The following is an 18,824-nucleotide window of genomic DNA, read 5'->3' on the forward strand; positions in this document are numbered from 1 at the left end:
TTTTTTTCTTCTCCTTATTATAAAAAATGATTAACATGCAAATAATAATCAAGAAGTTTATTAAATAGTGATGTCCAAAAATTTTGCAAATTTGGTTTCTTAATAAACAAGTCATTGCAAACAGGCAAAAGAGAAATTATTCTCTATTTTTTTCGTTATGCATTAAATATTTTATATGTATTTTCATTACCTTAATAATTTCTTGAATTATAAATGATTATATGTAAGACATTGTTGCCAACTATGAGAAAGAAATAAAGCTACCTTTTTCAGTGTTTACATCTTTTAGATACATACATGTGGGGAAACTTTTTTTTTTTTTTTGAATAAATTTGCTTTTTCTTTTAGTGTGTAAATTTAAAGCCCATAAACGTTGTGCGGTAAAAGCTCCTAATAGTTGTAAATGGACCACATTATCATCTGTAGGTAAAGATATTATCGAAGATGAAGACATTGTAAGTATTTCAATCAACTTACATTGCAGAACAAATGAAAATAATTATGTTTTGTTATTTTTCTTTGAATTATTTTGTATATGAATATTGCAAAATAAATTTTGCAAAGTTCATGTCTATGATCTTCGTAATATAAATGTGCTTTTTAGAAAACTTTCTTTAAATGCCTAATTGATATAAAATTAACATTTATCATACAATTTTTTATGTATTACATTTTAAAAATATGTATAAGCATATAATATGCATACACTATACCACATTATAGTTACTTGACTCATTTTTGCACAATGATGTATCCATGTGAAAATTAATTTAAATAGTTTGCATGAATAGGCCGGCTGATGGCTTAATGGTAAGGCCCTGGCCTTCTATGCCTTGAACCCGGGTTCTGACCTGAGGTGGCCAGTCAGTGGATTTTCGAGATGCAGAAAATCATCAGCTCCCATGTCGTATGTTTATACGGCATGTAAAAGATCCCTTGGGTATTCGTTTGGGTTTGAATTTTCTCGTCAAAATTAAATTCTTAGTACAGTTTTGCATCAAAGAGAGCCCAGATACCTCCATCTGGTGGAAACTGGGCACCAAAAACTACTTGCATCATGCATCAGCACCTTAATGGTGTCACCTGAAAGACTGATGCCTTGTCAGGGAGTGCATTAGATCTGGTAAAGGCAAAGTGACTTCTCACGCAGCCCCATTGGAAAGAAAAAGTTTGCATGAATATTATCTGAAAAACTAACACAAAAGAAACAATAAAGCAGTTCAAAGATCTTCAACTTTTTGAGTGCTATATAGAAATTTAAAAAAGAAAAATAATAACAATAAACATATTGGAATTTCTTCACTAACTCGTTTCTCACGAGTACCAGGGGTGCCCACAGGGGGGGATTATGGCGCAAGTTGCGCCATCAAAATTTTTGGGGGGGATTTTTTCCCCAGAAGTTTTGTTTTTCTTTAGAACATGAAATTTTTGATTTTTTCAAGGAAAAAATATTTTAACTTATTCAACAGAAGTAGATGCATAAATAATACGTTTTCCACGTACTCTTTCCAAAATTTGAATGACCGTATCTCTTTTTCAATAAAGGGAACAACAGAGACGCGATGTAGTTGTGTCCGTTTCAAAGTTGGATAAGACGATTTGCTTTCTACTTAATATATTATAAATTTTCTGAAAGGGGTAGCACAATTCTGCATGATGAATACGTGTGACAGTAATAAGAGGGAGAGAGATCAAAAATGAATATAAAATAAAAAGTTTTTCCCTATTTTTAATTTATTGTTTATGATAATTCTGACCACTATGATCTAGTCTTTCATTAATTCATTTGCTCCTTGACAATCGTTAAGAACTAGTTTTGAAGTTTGCGAATAATATTTTTAATCCCTCATACTTGGGATTGCAATACCGGACCAAAAATTCAATACCGGTACTCGGTATTTTTTAAACGTGATACTGGAATACCGGCATTAATACCGGTATTTGAAATTGCTCAAAAAATGCTTGAAAACATATTGTTTATTGACCACAGCTCATAATTTTGTACAAAAATTGTATTATACTTATGAAAACGTATTGTGAACACTGGTACTGTTAACAATGCGCGACACACCTCCTCTAATTGTCTAGAAGTCCTTCATCTCCGAATAATTTGCTCTCTTTCGTGACATTTTTGGATAATTCCTTTTGTGTGTGTGTGTTTCTCTTGTATTGTGTGTATTTTAATTATTTTTTAAATTATAGCTAGTAGTAATTTCTTTCCGAGACACGATACCTTTCCAATATTAACGTAATTTTCTCTTGAGCTGGAGAGGCTTGTGTTTGCTTTTTATTAGCCCTTTGGTTTGTAATTTACGATAAACTTAACTAAATTTTATCTTGTTAGTTTCTCTTATTCATTTTCGCTTTTTTTTTTTTCAAAATTCTTCACAATTATAATTACAGTAAATCCTGTGAAGTTAACTACCCTTGTAAGTTGACCACCTGTCTAAGTTGACCGCTTTTTTCAAGCACGGAATTAGCCCTTATCATATAAATCAACCTCTGCAAGTTGGCCACCTGTTTAAGTTGACCGCTAAAGAAGTGCACCGCAAGTGGTCAACTTACACAGGTTTCACTGTATGTAAATATCTGAAAATATGTTTCAAGTAGAAAGCCAGATAGCGAGACAGGACAACAAATCAATACTGGTGACAAGAAATTACCAATTTTTATGCTAACAAGAAAAGAAATCATAAAGTATTAATACAACTGATATTTGCAATAAATTGTTCATAGTACAAATGCATTCAAAATTACACTCGAGTTTAGCGTTCACAAAAGGGAAAGTGAGTGATCAGGGAAATGGCGAAAATAAAAACATAGTAAATAAAAGCGCACGAAAATGCGATTCATCTCCCCATCTAGTAATGACAATATCATTTTGCAATTTTCACATCTTTTGTTTAATGATATTTTATTAGTTAGTGCTTTTGAAGCCAAATTTTTACATCAATAGATTGACTTCAGTTCTGTATTATGAAAAAATAAATGTACATTTAAAATACAAGTATACAATTAATAAGATAAATTTAAAATTCTTCAATTGAATCTATTTATTATTTTCAGCTAATACCGAAAATACTGGTATTTTACCTAAGCGAATACCGGTATTACGAAATCGCCAAATTGCTCGAAATACTGGTATGCGGTATACCGGTATTGCAATCACTACCTCCAATCGACAATTACTATATTTTCTTCATTAACTAGCTTAAGTTTATGTAGAATTTTCCATTTCACTTTACTGTCATCTTCTCTACCAGTTTTAAACTGATTGTTTCAATTTATCATTAGGTAATTTTCATTAAAGCTTTCAGTGATGTTGGTTTTCGCTCATGGAAGCAGAACAGTCTGTTCTTAAGGTGTTTTAATTATTTTTCGTAAATCATTTTTACTTTCTTCTATATCTGATCTGCATAGAAGGATATTTGGTTCGTTAAAATCAGTGACGTATATATGTTAAAATTTTGGAGGGGCCGATATGACCAGAGACTTAGCCCCCCTCCTTTTCCCCCTTTTTTACAATCTAAAATTATTTGAAGGCTGTAGTGCCAGCTCTACAATTTTTCGGAGGTGGATCAATTCTTCCGAGGTGATAAAGAAGAAGGAAAGGGGTGGTTTTAACTCCCTCCGGAACGTTTTTCAAAATTGAAGTTGCCTTCCGAAATTTTAAATTGAAGTCAATTTTCTGCCATCTCAGGAAAGGAAGGGTTCGAGGACAGGCGACCCACCTCTCAGAGGTTTTCGATTTCTCAGTTTGAAAACGTAAGTTCTGGTTCAAATTTTCTTAATTGGAAACATAAAAGTGCTTTCAGACTATCTTTGGTAGTAAAGTTAGAGCAATGGTGATGGTTTGAAAGCCCTCCTCTGGAATTGTTTTGGAATTGATGTCCTGAAAATGTATTTTAGGCTCTTTTAATGGCGTTAAGAAACAGAATCAGGAGCTGTCTCCCAGAAATTTGATTACATTGAAGTTTTAAGAAACGCAAATGTTATGACTCGTTGAAAGGGTAGGGTGCTCTCTTTCTCTCTCACGGAATTTTTTCGAAATCAAAGGCCTAAAAATTAATTTTTAGTCTATGCTTGGTAATGTTAAGGGAAGGAAAAAGACTTAAGAGCTCTCCTGAAAACATTGTATTGGCGTTGAGGCTAATTAATGCTATTTTAAATTATCTTAAATGATGTTAAGGAAAAGGGGGAGAGATTCGGGATATATATATATATATATATATATATATATCCTTTCTATGAACATATTTGGAAATTATCTTTGAATGCGTTGGAAACTGGCAACGGCAGGGGAGTAATCTCTACCAGAAGTTGTTTGAATTTTAAATTCCTTAAATGCCGTTTTAGACTACTGACTAAATTATTGAAGAAGACGCGGTTAGATGAGCTCTTGCTCTAAATTTTTCGGAAATTGAAGTTGTAAAAATGCAATGTCTAGTTATCTTTGGTGACATTGGGGAGGAAAGTGGGGATCAGGTGCTCTCACGTGAAAATTTTCCATAACTAAAAATCTAAATGAGAATTTTAGGATCTCTTTGGTCGCTTGAAGGGGGTCAATGATCCATTTTTGCTTAATTGCTTGGAGCCGCATTTAAATTTTTTGCCCTCTAAAATTTCCACCCGAGGTACTGGCCCCGAATTTCTGTCACAAAACTGGCGCAGCGGCAGAGCATCTTTTTTTTTTTCATTTCGTCACTGATGAAGAAATAAAAAGTTGCGGACCACCTCTAGCTCGGCTGCTCTCTCCTCTTGCAAGTTTCTGTTCTTTTTTCACTTTTTTTTTGAGCTAAATGCTCGGAATTTATTTAAATAAACGCCAACAGAATTATGTTTATTTTTTTAAAAAATTTTGATTTAAGGTGGGACCCGGACCCTCTGAGCCCACCCCTTATATACGCCCTTGGTTCTACTAACATTATCAAGATCTATCAAAACTGCGTTTTTTAAGCTACAATTTCACAAATTTAAGTGGAGCACCCCCCTGCCTTCCTCCACTCTCGTCAACATTATTAAAGACTGTCTGATATTTGATTTTCAGGGCTTTAATTTTGAGAAAATTACGGGAGAGCTTCCAAAAACTCTTTTGCATAACTTTAAAAAGGTCGGATACAATTGCAATTTTAGAGGATCAATTTCAGAATGCCTGTCTCCTAACCATAGATAGCCTAAAATAACGTTTTAAAGACTTAAATTGCGAAAAATATTTCTGGGGCAAGTCCCCGAATCTCTTTTTCCCCTAACATTACCACAGATAGTCTAAAACTGCGTTTTTAGAACTAAAATTTTGAAAACTTATCAGACGAGAGCCCCGAACCCGTTCCCTCTCCCTAACACAACGGCAGGCTATCTACAATTGAGTTTTTGAAGTTTCAATATTTAACAATTACCGGGAAGCGGCCACCGAACCTTTTATCACTCTAACATCACCGGATATCTTCTAAAACTGTGGTTTTAAAACTACAATTTCAAAAATTTTCCGGGGGAGAAACCCCCGGACCCCCTAGCTAAGTGACTACTATATTTCCGTTTCAAGGTTCATATAGTAATGACTCCATTCAAAAATCAGAAAAGTTGAATCCACTCTCCCTGTAATTATTCATACATTTGCTAAATAAATAAATAAATAAGGTGAAGTGAAACTCAGGGGTCTCCAAAACTCGTTCATTCAAGGTCCACGTTGTAAATTTTGGGAAGGTGAGGCGGAACAACCCAACAATATTTCAGTTCGAATGGGATTTGTTAGCGCTACCCCCCCCCCTCCCAAAATGAGTTTGACTGGAAATTAGACACTCTAAAAACTTATGTTTAACCCGATTCGAAAGCGGGATAATTTTTGGGGGGGAATTTGCGCCATTAAGCTTGGGGGGATGGGCACCCCTGACGAGTACTCAGGGGCGTGCACAGAAATTTTGGGGCCCGTCACAAATTACTTTTACGAGTGCCATTCCATATTATTTACCCCTACGTCCCTACGTATATTTCGCCCCTTTCGGACGGTTTCCCTTCATGCTTGGGCCGCCTGGACCAACAGGTGTCCCTTCTCCCACTTGTGAATACTCGGTTAAAATAAGTGAATATTGTGGTCTATTCAGCTCATTATGAGTAAGTCGACTGTACTTTAGTTTTGTAGGCCATGTTCCATCCAGGAGGTTTCTTGTGGATATTTTCACCTGACATATCTCAGGTTTCTGCAGAGCATGTTTCATTCCATTTGAGCTTTGGAAAAGCTATTGAAATATCAATCAGAGTCATATTGAGTGGACCATAGCTCACAAGTATATAAAGTTGTTATATTATTGATGCTGGCCATAACAGCTCTGGGTTATAGTTATTTGGATTAGTTTACCAAAAGCAGCTGTTACTTGCAGCGGGCTGGATAAATTTAAGAGGTCTCTTGATCTTCATTGAGGATTGATGAACTTACTTGATCAGCCAAGCTGGACCCAGAGCCTGTTGTTGGTCATCACTTTTGTATTTGTATTTTTCTTGTCAAAAGCCTAGAAAGGACGTTTTCTTGATCATACTTATGTTCTTTTAAATCAATTTTTCATTTAGAATATTGCCATGCCTCATCAGTGGTTAGAAGGTAATCTGCCTGTCAGTGCAAAATGTAGTATCTGTGATAAAACTTGTGGAAGTGTTTTGAGATTACAAGATTGGAGGTGCCTTTGGTGTAGAGCCATGGTAATATTTCAAAATATCTTTAGAAATTTTACAATTTTTGGTAATTTTAAACTTTTTATTTGGTCTAATAGTGTTTCCTCCAGGCTTTTTTAGGAGGGTGCTGCACTCTGCCCTCCTTTTTGTATTTCTCAATTTGCCCCCCTTACTCCTTTGAGGTTTTGACATAACTTCATCACAAAGGCAAGTTTTTTTTTTTTTTTTTTGACAATGGATATATTTCTTTGTTTCTCTTATAATTTAGTTTAAATATAAATCTAAATATTCTATGTTTTTAAAATAATCTTCTAAACTAAACATCAAAACGATTCTTAGCAGTTATTTAAAAAATAATTAAATAGCAACAATGAAAAATAATTACTATTGAGAAAAAGTTGGATTTTGTAAGCGTAAAGTTTTAATAAAAGGAAAAAAAGCACCCTTTCTACTTCAAAATTTCTGTCCATAGGTACCCTTTCACTTGTGAGCATCTTGCCATCTTTTTTGTCTCGAAGAAACACTAGTCTAATGAACCAAAGTCTGTATCTTATAGACTACTGATTAATTTTTTATTTATCCTTTTCCACTTGTCTTAGTTATTTATAACCAGGGGTTGATCCAGGCCAAAATTAGGTCTGCTTTGCGGCCCTTTCACAAAACTTCACATCGTAAAAGCAGCCCCATTCACAAAATTCCGTACCTCAAAAGCGACCTTATTCACAAAATTCGGCATTGTTAAAGCGGCTCCATTAACTATGTGTAGCAGATTAATTAAAATTTGTTTGAATGCATCACTTTTTAAGATCTTTAATTAAATCTAAGAATTTCAAGCGTCTTATTATATATGTTATATCATTTGCTCTTATTATACTAGTTAGGGCCTTCTCAATGAAGTATGATGACAAAAAATGCTTTGATATTACGTTTTGCCAGAAAAAAAAAGGGGCAAAGCAATGAAAATTTCTTTTTCACAAAAGTAATGAAAGTTCACAAAAATATTTTGCTTTTCATAAAATGTGGACCCAAGAAAGAAAACCTGGATCGACCTCTGATAACAAAAAGCTAAATTTGGAAAATAGTCAAATGTTTCTGTAACAAATTAAAAAGGAGCATTTTAAATCATTCACTGAAACAGATGTTAAAGTTTCTTTTTTAGTTATTTATTATACCTCTGAATAGCACTTAGTTCCTTGTGTTTGAGGTTGCATTATATGTAGATAATTGCTTCAATATGTTGCTGAGAGTGCTTAAATACTGAGGTATGCAATCTCTTTCCATTATTTATCAGTCTTCAATCTGTTATAGAAATCGGTGTATTTAAACTCTTTTCTGATATGAACCATTTCTCTTATGCAATTTATACCTGAAGAGTTGTTAACATTATATTTGTTCACCAATGTTCAAAAAAAAAAAAGAGTTTAATTGAAAAAAGTGGAGTCTTTTTCATTTACACAGGTACATTCTTCTTGTAAAGCCCAATATCCCGAAAAGTGCCCTCTTGGTGTTTGCCGTGCCTCCATAGTTCCGCCTACTGCTCTTCACAGCATTGGCAATGATGAATCTTGGAAAGCAACATGTCCTTTAGGATGTAGTCCTCTTCTAGTATTCGTTAATTCTAAGTCAGGAGACAACCAAGGTGTTAAGTTTTTGAGACGTTTTAAACAGCTGCTCAATCCTGCGCAAGTGTTTGATCTTATGAACGGGGGACCAGGTTTGGGGTAAATGTTATTTTTAATATGTTTTAAAATTAGATTTGATTAAATTTAATTTAGAAAATATCAACAAATGTCTTATTACTACCTTTTATTTTTAAATTGCTTTCAGGAATCATATTCAAAATTATTTTCTGCTATTGAAAAAGCTTAAAAGATTATGCATTGTTTTTTGCTGAATAAAGTTTTCTAAGAAAGCTTGAAATTTATGATTTCTGTTTATAATGCACCTAATTTGACTGTTAAGCAAACAAGATTTTTTATATTTTCAGAGATTTTCCAAGCTACGGTCTGATGCATTCATGCATCTTTCCAAAGATGTTTGCTCCCTTTATTAATAATTTACTGAGTTAAACCACCCAAGTTTGTTTACTTTAAAATAATGCTTTTTACCTTAGTCAGTCTTCCTACTTTTTTAGTTAATGTTTAGTCACACAGTGTTTTTTTTTAATTAATTTATTTTTATATACATATATAAAAGTTTCGTTTGAATGAAACCAATGTATAGAAATTGGTGTTTTCATTCTTTCTAATTTTCCTCTTTCAGAAAAGGCATAAAATTACTGTATTTAATTGCAAAATAAGTATAACCAAGGATATTAACTTAAATAGAGCAAAATTATAAAAATCTTTACAAGTTATTTTTGCAGGAACCGGTCTAGCTGGGTCTAGAGCATATTGTTGATTTTACCTTTTGTACTTGCATTAAAAATGATGAAATTTAAAAACATTACTACATTGAATGAATCATTGATAATTGTAGCAATTGCTGTGCTAGTGATCTCATTAATAGCATAAAAGGTTAGGGAGAAAATTGAAAGCTTGTTTTGAAAAAAATGTAAGCAAGTAAAGAATTTGTGGTTGTGACTGATAGATGTGTAAAATTTTTGATGATAATCTTTTGAAGAGAAAGAGAATATTGCGAATTTTTTACTAAGATATGATCATTGCAGTAACAGTTCCAAATTTTAGATCTGAACTGAAGATTTTTCTACTTTTTATGCATATATTTTTCATGAAAAAATTAATATAAGGAAAAAAAGATAGTTACCATTTTAATCACTTTTGCATCTATCTTTTTCAAACATTGATTTTAAAAACTTTTCAAAATCATGTTTTCATTATGAATTATTGAGTCTAGTGACCGAAATCTCTTGCTTTGTTCTGAGAAAATTTTCATTATTAGTATCATTATAAGGTAAGAAACCAAAAAAATAATTTTATGTTTATTATGATAGCATAATTTTATGTTTATATATTTTATGAATAAATATCATTTCGAGATAAATATTTAGGTTATTTATTCCTTTGTGTATTTTTACTTTTAAGAAAAAGAATATCAGTTATTTTCCAAGTTTCACGTTCAAAAGAAGATTCTCAAGAATGCTCTTGAAAAGATTGTTGACTCTCATCATTAGTGTCTAACTTTACACAGTGCCAGATCTGTGGGGAGCAAGCAGAGGTCCTTGCCCCAAATGGCAAATTCACAGTATTTTTATATTTTTAAAAAATTTTTTATTGAAACTAAATATGAAAGCTTGAAGATAAGTAAAAGCGTCAGTTCCAAGATTTTGCCCTGTTTCAGAAAAATATAGGTCTGGCACTGACTTAACATATAATGAAAAATTAATTAGTTTGCTTTGAGAAGTATAAAAAGTCAATTTAATATAGAAAAACAGTTATTATTTTTGCGAAGGAGAAAAGAGAGGAATATGTTTTCTGCCCTTACTTCATCAAACACTTGAGCTCAGCTCATCAAGGCAAGCAGCCACTCAATCGAAAGCCACTGGCACCTTGAGGTTAAAAATAAGTTCATGTGTTCTTTCTTTCTTTTCTTTTTCTTTTTTTTTTTTTTTTTGTTTATTATTACTATTATTATTTGTTTGTTTCTTTTTCTCTTCAAAATGTGCTTTTTTTTACTTTCAATATTTATTTTAATATCTTTTAACATTACCCTATTTGTAGTCAGGCATGGTTTTTGAATAGTAATATTTTTGGCTCTTGTTATTCTCTTTTTACTGGCTATAATTCTAAATGTTGAGCTTTTTTTTTTATGTATTCAACAGTTTTTGCACTTCATAATTACATAAGTGTATGAATATTTGATGAAAAAATGAAATGAATTCTGTGATCAGGTCAATTATATTTATACAATCAATCTATTTGATCTTTTGCATGCATTATTTTTTCTTGTTTAGCTCTATTAGTTGTTGTAATGATTATTGTATTTCAGGTTAAGGATGTTTAGAACATTTAATCCATTCCGTATTTTAGTTTGTGGGGGTGATGGAAGTGTTAGCTGGGTGCTAACAGAAATTGACAAACTAAACATGCATAATCAGGTATATTTTACCTTCTTACATATTATTGAATATATGTGTACAATGTTTATTTGTAAGAGAGAGGTCATCATAAATTCATAATTGTGTATTTAAAATAAATAGAGTAAAAAAAAAATGATTTCAAATTTTGAAGCTAATGTCAAATACTTAGTTATAATTTTTAAATGCGTCTTGTTTTCAAAAAAAAGAAAGAAATAAAAAGGTGAGGATTTGTAAAATTCAATATTAAGTTTGCAAATAACGTAAAGTTGATAGAAAATTTTTGTAGATATTTTTTTTTTTTTCGGTTTTAAATCAGGATTTTAAGTTTAGTCAACAGTCCAGCATTGTAGTAACATAGTCAATAGAATGCTCGGATTTATGAATAGATCAATTTCAAACAAATCTAAGACGGTTCTTCTGCCTCTGTATAAAAGTTTGGCAAGACCTCATTTGGGGTATGCTGTTCAGTTTTCATCTTCTTATCTCAAGAAAGATACTTCTTTATTGAAAAGGGTTCAAAGAAGGACTGCTGGGCTAGTAAAGTGACTTTCTGATTTAGATTATGATACCACATTTAAAAGGTTCAACATGTATTGCCTTAGAGTAATGGAGAATCACAGGGGACATGGTTCAGTTGTTTTAATTTATCAAAATGAAATATATTACTGGGTTAAACTTTTGCATGGAAAGTATTACAAGTTATTTTAAGCTATTAAAATCTCAGTCTCTCAGGCTAACCTGGAAATTAGGAGAAATTACTACTACTGTAGGGTTGTGGGCACTTGTAACAGCTTACCGGAAAAGGCTGTAATGAGCAATCTGGTAAATAGCTTTAAGAGGTTCATTGATCTTAATTGGGAACTAATAAATTGACTAACCTGTTGCTGGTCATCACATTTTTATTTGTATAGTCTGATAAATAATGATTTTATTATGAAATTCAGCAAGTATTGCTTGTTTTTTTCTGGAATTTGAGTTTAAAATGTATGAATCTGTCAACATTAGCATTTGTCAAGCAGGGGTTCCCACCCCCCTTGGAGCAAGGGCGCACTCCCTCCTTAAATATTGAAAAAAAACCCTCCCCCAGGATCAAGAACTCCCCCTCCCCCCTCCCCCCCCTGGTTGGCACCCCTGTGTCATGAATTAAAATGTAAAATGCAGTACAACTTCAATTTAACAATTGTCAAGGTCTGGAAAAGTTATCATTAAATCAAGGAGCATGGGCATCCAATCCAGACAAATCCAGACCAGTGAAATGTATGATTATATTGAGAAAATCGTTAAATCAGGTGTCCTTAAACCGAAATTGTACTATACAAGATATTTTTCTGAGTAAAGAAATTTTACTTCAATGTTGTAAAGCGTTTGATTTGCAAGTAAAGTTTTAGCTATGATGATGTGTTTAAAATGAATTTTACATGTAATATTATGCTCTAGTTTTACGTATCTATAACTGTATTTAAAATTCATGAAAAATTTATTTTTTCCTCTGTTGACTTTATCGTTTTTCAGTGCCAAGTAGGAGTCTTGCCTTTAGGAACAGGAAATGATTTAGCTCGTGTTTTAGGATGGGGGTCCTCCTGCGATGATGATGCTCAGCTTCCTCAGTTACTAGAAAAATATGAAAAAGCCACTGTTAAGAGTTTAGATAGGTAATTTATTTTGCACTTTGAGCTTTAATAGAGTATTATTTATTGCTATATGGTACCATATTAAGGGCCATTTTCGGGAAGGGAAACTTTTTGAAAATTTTGTTCTTATTGCAAAAGTCTCAATATTAATTATGTAATTAAAAAATTCAGAAATTTTGAAAGATAAATATGAATAAGAAATGATAATTTTATACTTAAAGAGTATTCCTTTTGAAAGATATTGATGAACTATAAACCATATTAAATATTAATTTCATAGTTTAAAAACTTAGAATTTTCAAAAGATAATGATGAACTATAAATGAATTTAAATATTAAGTTTATCAATAAAAAATAAGATCTTTGAAAGATAAATCTTTGTATTATTTAACCTTGAATTTAAACAATTAATCTCTTTTCTTTAAATGTCATGTCAGCACTTTTTCATGATGAATATTAATTTATGGTATGGAAAACAGAAATTAAATCACAACAAACTTGCCCTTGAAATCAAAATAAATAACACATTTCAAAAATAGAACAGTTTGTTGATATTTATTTTTCTGCTTTTTTTTCCAATTATTTCATAAAAAATTTATTGAAATGTTCAAGAATGATCAGCTTCTCAATTTCTTTTTCAAATTTTAGGTGGTGTATCATGACATATGAAGGAACTTTAGTATCAAGGAGAAAAAGTCAAATTGAGGTTTTGGAACATTTTTACTTTTTACTTACAGTAAAACTGTTATCCTACTAGGATATATACACAATCAAACACAGCTCATGCAAATTCCTAAATACTGTCGGCCCCTGTTAATCGGGTAACAGATAAAAGAATTTCACGCTTATATCAATAAACCTTTTAGAACCAAATATTTCCCCATACGTTATATAACGTTAAAGATCCTCACTTATTCGAATATTTTCTATGGATAATAAAATAATATTGATCAGCTTTCGCAAATAATTTTACTGAGAAAAAACGTGAATAAATTTGAAATAAATTAATTAAAAACAATTATAAACGTAAAAATATAAAGTAACAGTTTTTGCCGACAAAACAGGCAAGAAAAACAACATCCATATTCCATTAAAACATTTTAACTACCCTATCGAATTTCTTTTGTCTTTGCCAAAAAAAAAAAAAAAAAAGACAACACAGTGTATAGTTAAATTAAAGAAATATAAATATTTTAGACGATAATGAGTGAATATTAAATGTGTGTGTGTGTGTGAAGCGCAGTAGAGGAGGAGAGGAAAAAGGGAGTCAGAAAATGTCTTCCAAAAAGACATCAAGTAAGCAATTCACTATTATGGAATTTTTCAAACTATTTTGATGTTTATTTAGCTTATTTCAAAAAGTTTTTACCAACAACATGAATTATTCCTCTTTTATAGCTATTGATTTATTACTATTACATTTAAGACAAATGTTGCCAATTTAGAAAGGTAAAGAAAATTTCCCTGCTTAATCAAATATCCCGCTTCATCGAATGATATTTCTCAGAACAGACAATATTCAATTAAACGGTGCCTAGAGTTTCTAAAAATATATAACAATATACTCTGTAGCATTTGAGGAGGGGGGAGGGAGTGTCATCACTTTTCGGGGAATAGACACTCCTGGATTATACGTACTGCAATACTTTTGTTTTCATCATGAGTAAGAACTAACAAAAATGAAATTCTTACCAGGGAACCATATATTTGGTAATAATAGTAAAAAAAAAAATAAGTAGCAATCAAAAGCACATGGGGAAAGCCGTTTCGAAACAAGTAAATTATTTGCCTTCATGTCCTTGTTATCGCAATATGAGATCATGAAGTGGGGCAAAATTATTAGAAAAATTGCCAAATTTTATTAGTTTTGGTGAATAACGGAAGACATGTTTAAGATGATTTGCAGATGGATGTCCTGCAACATGCAAAAAGTGAAATAGTGTGGTAAATTTTATGTCTCCTCAAGTCAAATTTATCGCTTTTCTTAAAAATTTTGCAGACTTTAAGACCTTATATCTCGATAACAGAGATACCAGGGCAAATTATTTTTGTGTCAAAAATGTCTCAGTTTGCTCATTTGATTGCTACCTATTTGAATGTTTTTTGTTGTTGCACTATTTCTGTGGTTCTCTGGTTAGTTGGCAAGGAAAAATTTTAGGTTCAAGACAAAATATTTCTTATAGGCAAATTCAGTCTAACATGTCTTCTGAGATTCTTGTTTTGAAAAAACTTGTCGCCAAGGTACATTTTTTAGTCACCTGTGCTTTGTCTCTTTGTTTGGAGTAAATGAACTTGATGTGGAGATATCTATTATAGTGTTATGTTAATGCATCAATTCTCAACCAGTGGTCCGGAGGACCAGTACTGGTTCGCAGAAAAATTTGACCAGTCCTTGGAGATTTTTGCTTGTCCATGTAAAAAAAAATTCCTTACTCAAAAAGAGAAAACACCATAATAATAATAATAATAACATCCTATACTGCATCTTTTACGCAAATTTTATGATTAATTTTCGTACGTTTCTATGATTTTTCAGCGATATTTAGTACTTATGTATAATCATTATAGTAATTACTTATTTTATTTTAAACATTTAAATATTTTTTGTTACAGTTATTTAACACTAAGTAAAGTTTTATTTATGTATTTACTAATTCATTGTTAAAAAATTACTATTTGAAAATTTTTTTATAAAAAAAACCCATTGATTTTAATGTTTTATTTATTTATTTTTTACATAGAAAAAAGAAAGAAAAGGCAAAAAAAACATCACCAGTCCGTAAAGAAAATTCACATGTTTTTAATGGTCCGCAAATACAAAGGTTATTTTTTCGCCAAAAAAAAAAGAAAAAGGGAGAAAACATTACTGATCTGGTCCGCGAATTATTTTGCAAAAGCACTTGTCGTTCCACAGATCAAAAAAGGTTGAGAAATGCTGTGTTAATGTATTCTTAGCTTTATATCCCTTCTTTGTCATTTAAATATTCAACTATCTTTATCATTAATGCTTAGCATAAAAATATACATTATTTTTAACTTCATTTAAACTTTGATGCAGATTTTTCTAAAAACTGTTCTGAATGAAAAACCTTTTTATAAAAAAAGTACCCTGAACTGTTTTCAAATTATAGTTTGAGCCAATCAGCCAGTATGAAGATTCTGTTGTTACGCACCTGACAAAGATACTTCATTCTGATCAACATTCAGTTGTTATTTCTTCGGCAAAGTATGTTTTAATTTATATTCAAGGTTTTTAACTTTAAAATTTGCCGATTTACTTAAAAACTTCCCTTTTTTATAGAGTTCTTTGTGAAACAGTTAAGAATTTTATTGCAAAAGTAGGAGTAGCATATTCCAAGGGAAATGTTGATGAAGAAGATACTATGACTCATAAAGTTAGTTACAGGTTCCTTTTTTTATCTCTCTTAGTTTTATAAAAAAGTATGACTTTTTATCTAGGAATATTGTGAAGTTTATTTATGGTTTAGACCTTCAAATATGAAATGTGAAATTTACATTGTTGAGATTTAAAAAAAAAATTTGTATAGTAAAACTTTTTTTTTATATTAATGAAAGCTTCGTTATTGCATCTGAATATGGGAGAGTGTGAATTAAAATAGTGCTGCCACTTAAATGACAAAACTTTTTTGCTCCTTTTCAGACATAATATAAAAGAAATTGAAAAACACTGAAATATTATTTCTATAACTTTTGTTACTATTTGAAAAGGAACTCATCTTTATTACAAAATAAAAAAAAAAGATTGGGAGAGAATCATACCCTAGTAGTCCAGTAACCTTGTTCTGGAAAAGGGGGCCTAAGTTGCATCAAATGGTGGTAGTAGGTTTCATATTTTTTTCTTGTATGGGATGTGACCAAGATGCAAAATCCAAGTTTTCAACCTCAGCAACCTCCCGGAACACTTTTGAAAATCGCCAAAACTGCTGAATTTTCGTACTTTTTTCGGATTTTTCCCATTTTGACAATGTAGGTGTAAGTTTTTGACAAACATCATTATTTACACATTTAAACTAGATTACATTTGCTACAATTTGACACTAGAATGGGCTTGTTAGCCCTAATAGTTTTCGAGATACAGCTTTTCTAAGTTTCACAAATTCTCCAGATTTGAAAATTTTCAATTTTCTTTCTTCATCATACATGCAGTTGTCTTTATATCTTCAATAACCTGTATGATATAAGTTAGTCGAGTAAACCTTTATTCAATTTAACATTTTGAAAACACTAGGGAAAGGGAATAGTTTATCCAGAGGGGGGAGCGGTCACTATTCACAACCAGAGAACTGATATTGAAGTACAAAATTTATTTAACATACATTTATATTTAGTGCATACAAGAAGTGTTAATTAAACAAAAGGAGAAATAAGAATCAAAGGTGTTTCCTCCTTTTTGGAGGACCAGGGCCAAGTAAATTTGCCAATTGGTCTCCTTTAGTGCCATTTCCCTCGTCTTGGACATCCTGAAAGGGAATGAAAATTCTTAATTGTGCTTCATTATTTACATGTTATTCCAAATGACATGTAACCAATGAATTCCAAAAAAATCATGGCAATCTCAAAACTGGCATGTAATAGCCTTTTTTTAATCAGTGTCAGTGCAAAATATTTTTTTCCTGATACACTATCAATTCTCCGCCAAAAAGTCTTAGTATAAATGTGGTCTACACATTAAAAAGGATTAATTAATAGAAAACAATAATACGAGTATTAGTATACCTGAAATTGTTCCTCGACTTGTTCAATAGCAGTTCCGGCGAGTTGGCTAGCTGGAAAGTCAAGCAGCCTATCCATCTTGTCCCAATCATGGGCAATGACATTAACATCTATGGCAATTTCATGCAAGTTTTCACAGGACTGGCCACCTGAGTGTTGCTTTGCAGCATCTTGCGTGGGAGGAAGTCTGGCCAGGTTGAAGTTGGTCATGGCTGCAGCCTTTGTAAAGCGTTGGTAGCATAGGTCGTTGAGGGTTTGACTGGACCTTTCTTTACCATACAGCTCAAAGATAATTTTCTCCCCGGCTTCAACTACTTGGTCAGATGTTGTAGCTGGATTAGAAAACTGCAGCTTTCCCTTTAAGCTTTTCATGCCTCTGCCGTATTTCAATCAACTTGAGTTTCCCTTGGCCAAAGCAACACAAGGTGGAACCAAAGCACTGAAAGCATGAATGAAAGGGACGAGCTGATTGCCTGCTGTTGTTGTGGTGGTTGAGTAGAACACATCTGCCTTTTTGCCATTTCAACACTTCTTAAAGTTTATGGTACCCTGTTTGGGACCTTTGAGAACAGTAAGGATTACCAACAAGTCTATGTCTTCTCCTGCAATAACCACGATCTAAAAATGAGAGGCCTTTCTTATAGCTGGAGTTATTATTATCCTGGGCGCATCATCTTCTGCCTGAAAAATCTCAATGTTTTGGCTTCAAATTTCTCCTTCAGCAGTCAGATGAATCTCAATTTATTTTTGTTATTAGATAAAAAAATTTTTGGGAAACATTAGGAGTAGTTGTTTTCCAAATGTAACCTTCGGAGAACAATGTGTTTGAGCTCGGCGATTGCGGTTAGAGCTCTTTGTGCTTGTTTGACCAGGTTCTGTTCTGTAACCATTGTACACCACACCTTTGTTCTGACCGTACTGGGCCTCGAGATATTTTAAACATCGGGTAGCTATCAACTCAAACGTGGGTTGCTTGGGCCACATCACTTTGTGAAGGAGATGAACAGCATATACAACATTAAATTTAGTTTTCCCTTGTGACTCATCAATATTGACTGGTTGGAAAGCTGCATAGAAAAAGGACTTATTGCCCTTCCTTGTTCTCTCTTGAATGAATAGAGACATCGGGAATGGTAAATGTGCAGAAGTTCTTCAATTCTTCGTCAGACTGCTTCAAAACGCGTATCCTGTGAAACAGCGTAAATGGGTCGATAGTCACTTCTCTACTGCCAGCAGTAATAGTACAAACAGTAGAGGAAAGAGACACAACTTCTGATTTACTTCCAAATTTGACGTCTTGGAAATTTCCCCCTACAATCTTCAACATTGCTTTCTTCCCAATATCCCTGGCCATGTAACAGTTGATTCTTTTCCCTCCTACAAGTCCACTGTTTAAGGACATGATAAGATCCAATTCAGGAAATAGAGGATACTTAAAAAACCAGTCGCACAGCTTTTTTGTATCAGCTGCATGTATGATGAATAAAGGAAAATGATTGAAAATTGAAATTTCCAAGCTTGGAGAATTTACGAAACTTTGAAAAACTATCTCGAAAAATATTAGGGCTAACAATCCCATTCTGGTGTCAAATTGTAGCAAATTTAATCTAGTTTAAATGTGTAAATAATGATGTTTATTAAAAACGTGCTCCTCCATTGTCTAAATCGGGAAAATCCGTAAACAGTACAAAAATTCCGCAGTTTTGGCGATTTTCAAAAGTATTTTGGGAGGTTGCCAAGGTCGAAAACTTGGA

The 18,824-nt window shown here is 32.3% G+C and overlaps 1 protein-coding gene across 1 annotated transcript in view; it reads left to right on the forward strand.

Annotated features, from left to right (window-relative positions):
- The window catches only part of LOC129235185 (diacylglycerol kinase eta-like), a 303,413-nt gene that overhangs the window by 214,073 nt on the left and 70,516 nt on the right, over window positions 1–18,824 (forward strand). Inside the window, exons 7-14 of the mRNA XM_054868880.1 lie at window positions 349–455; window positions 6,565–6,693; window positions 8,125–8,387; window positions 10,615–10,723; window positions 12,218–12,357; window positions 12,985–13,042; window positions 15,468–15,562; window positions 15,638–15,731. Of these exons, the coding sequence (XP_054724855.1) occupies window positions 349–455; window positions 6,565–6,693; window positions 8,125–8,387; window positions 10,615–10,723; window positions 12,218–12,357; window positions 12,985–13,042; window positions 15,468–15,562; window positions 15,638–15,731 (995 nt within the window). The remainder of the gene's footprint in view (window positions 1–348; window positions 456–6,564; window positions 6,694–8,124; window positions 8,388–10,614; window positions 10,724–12,217; window positions 12,358–12,984; window positions 13,043–15,467; window positions 15,563–15,637; window positions 15,732–18,824) is intronic.

Source organism: Uloborus diversus, chromosome 2 (assembly GCF_026930045.1).
Source record: "Uloborus diversus isolate 005 chromosome 2, Udiv.v.3.1, whole genome shotgun sequence".
NCBI classification, from domain to species: Eukaryota; Metazoa; Arthropoda; class Arachnida; order Araneae; family Uloboridae; genus Uloborus; species Uloborus diversus.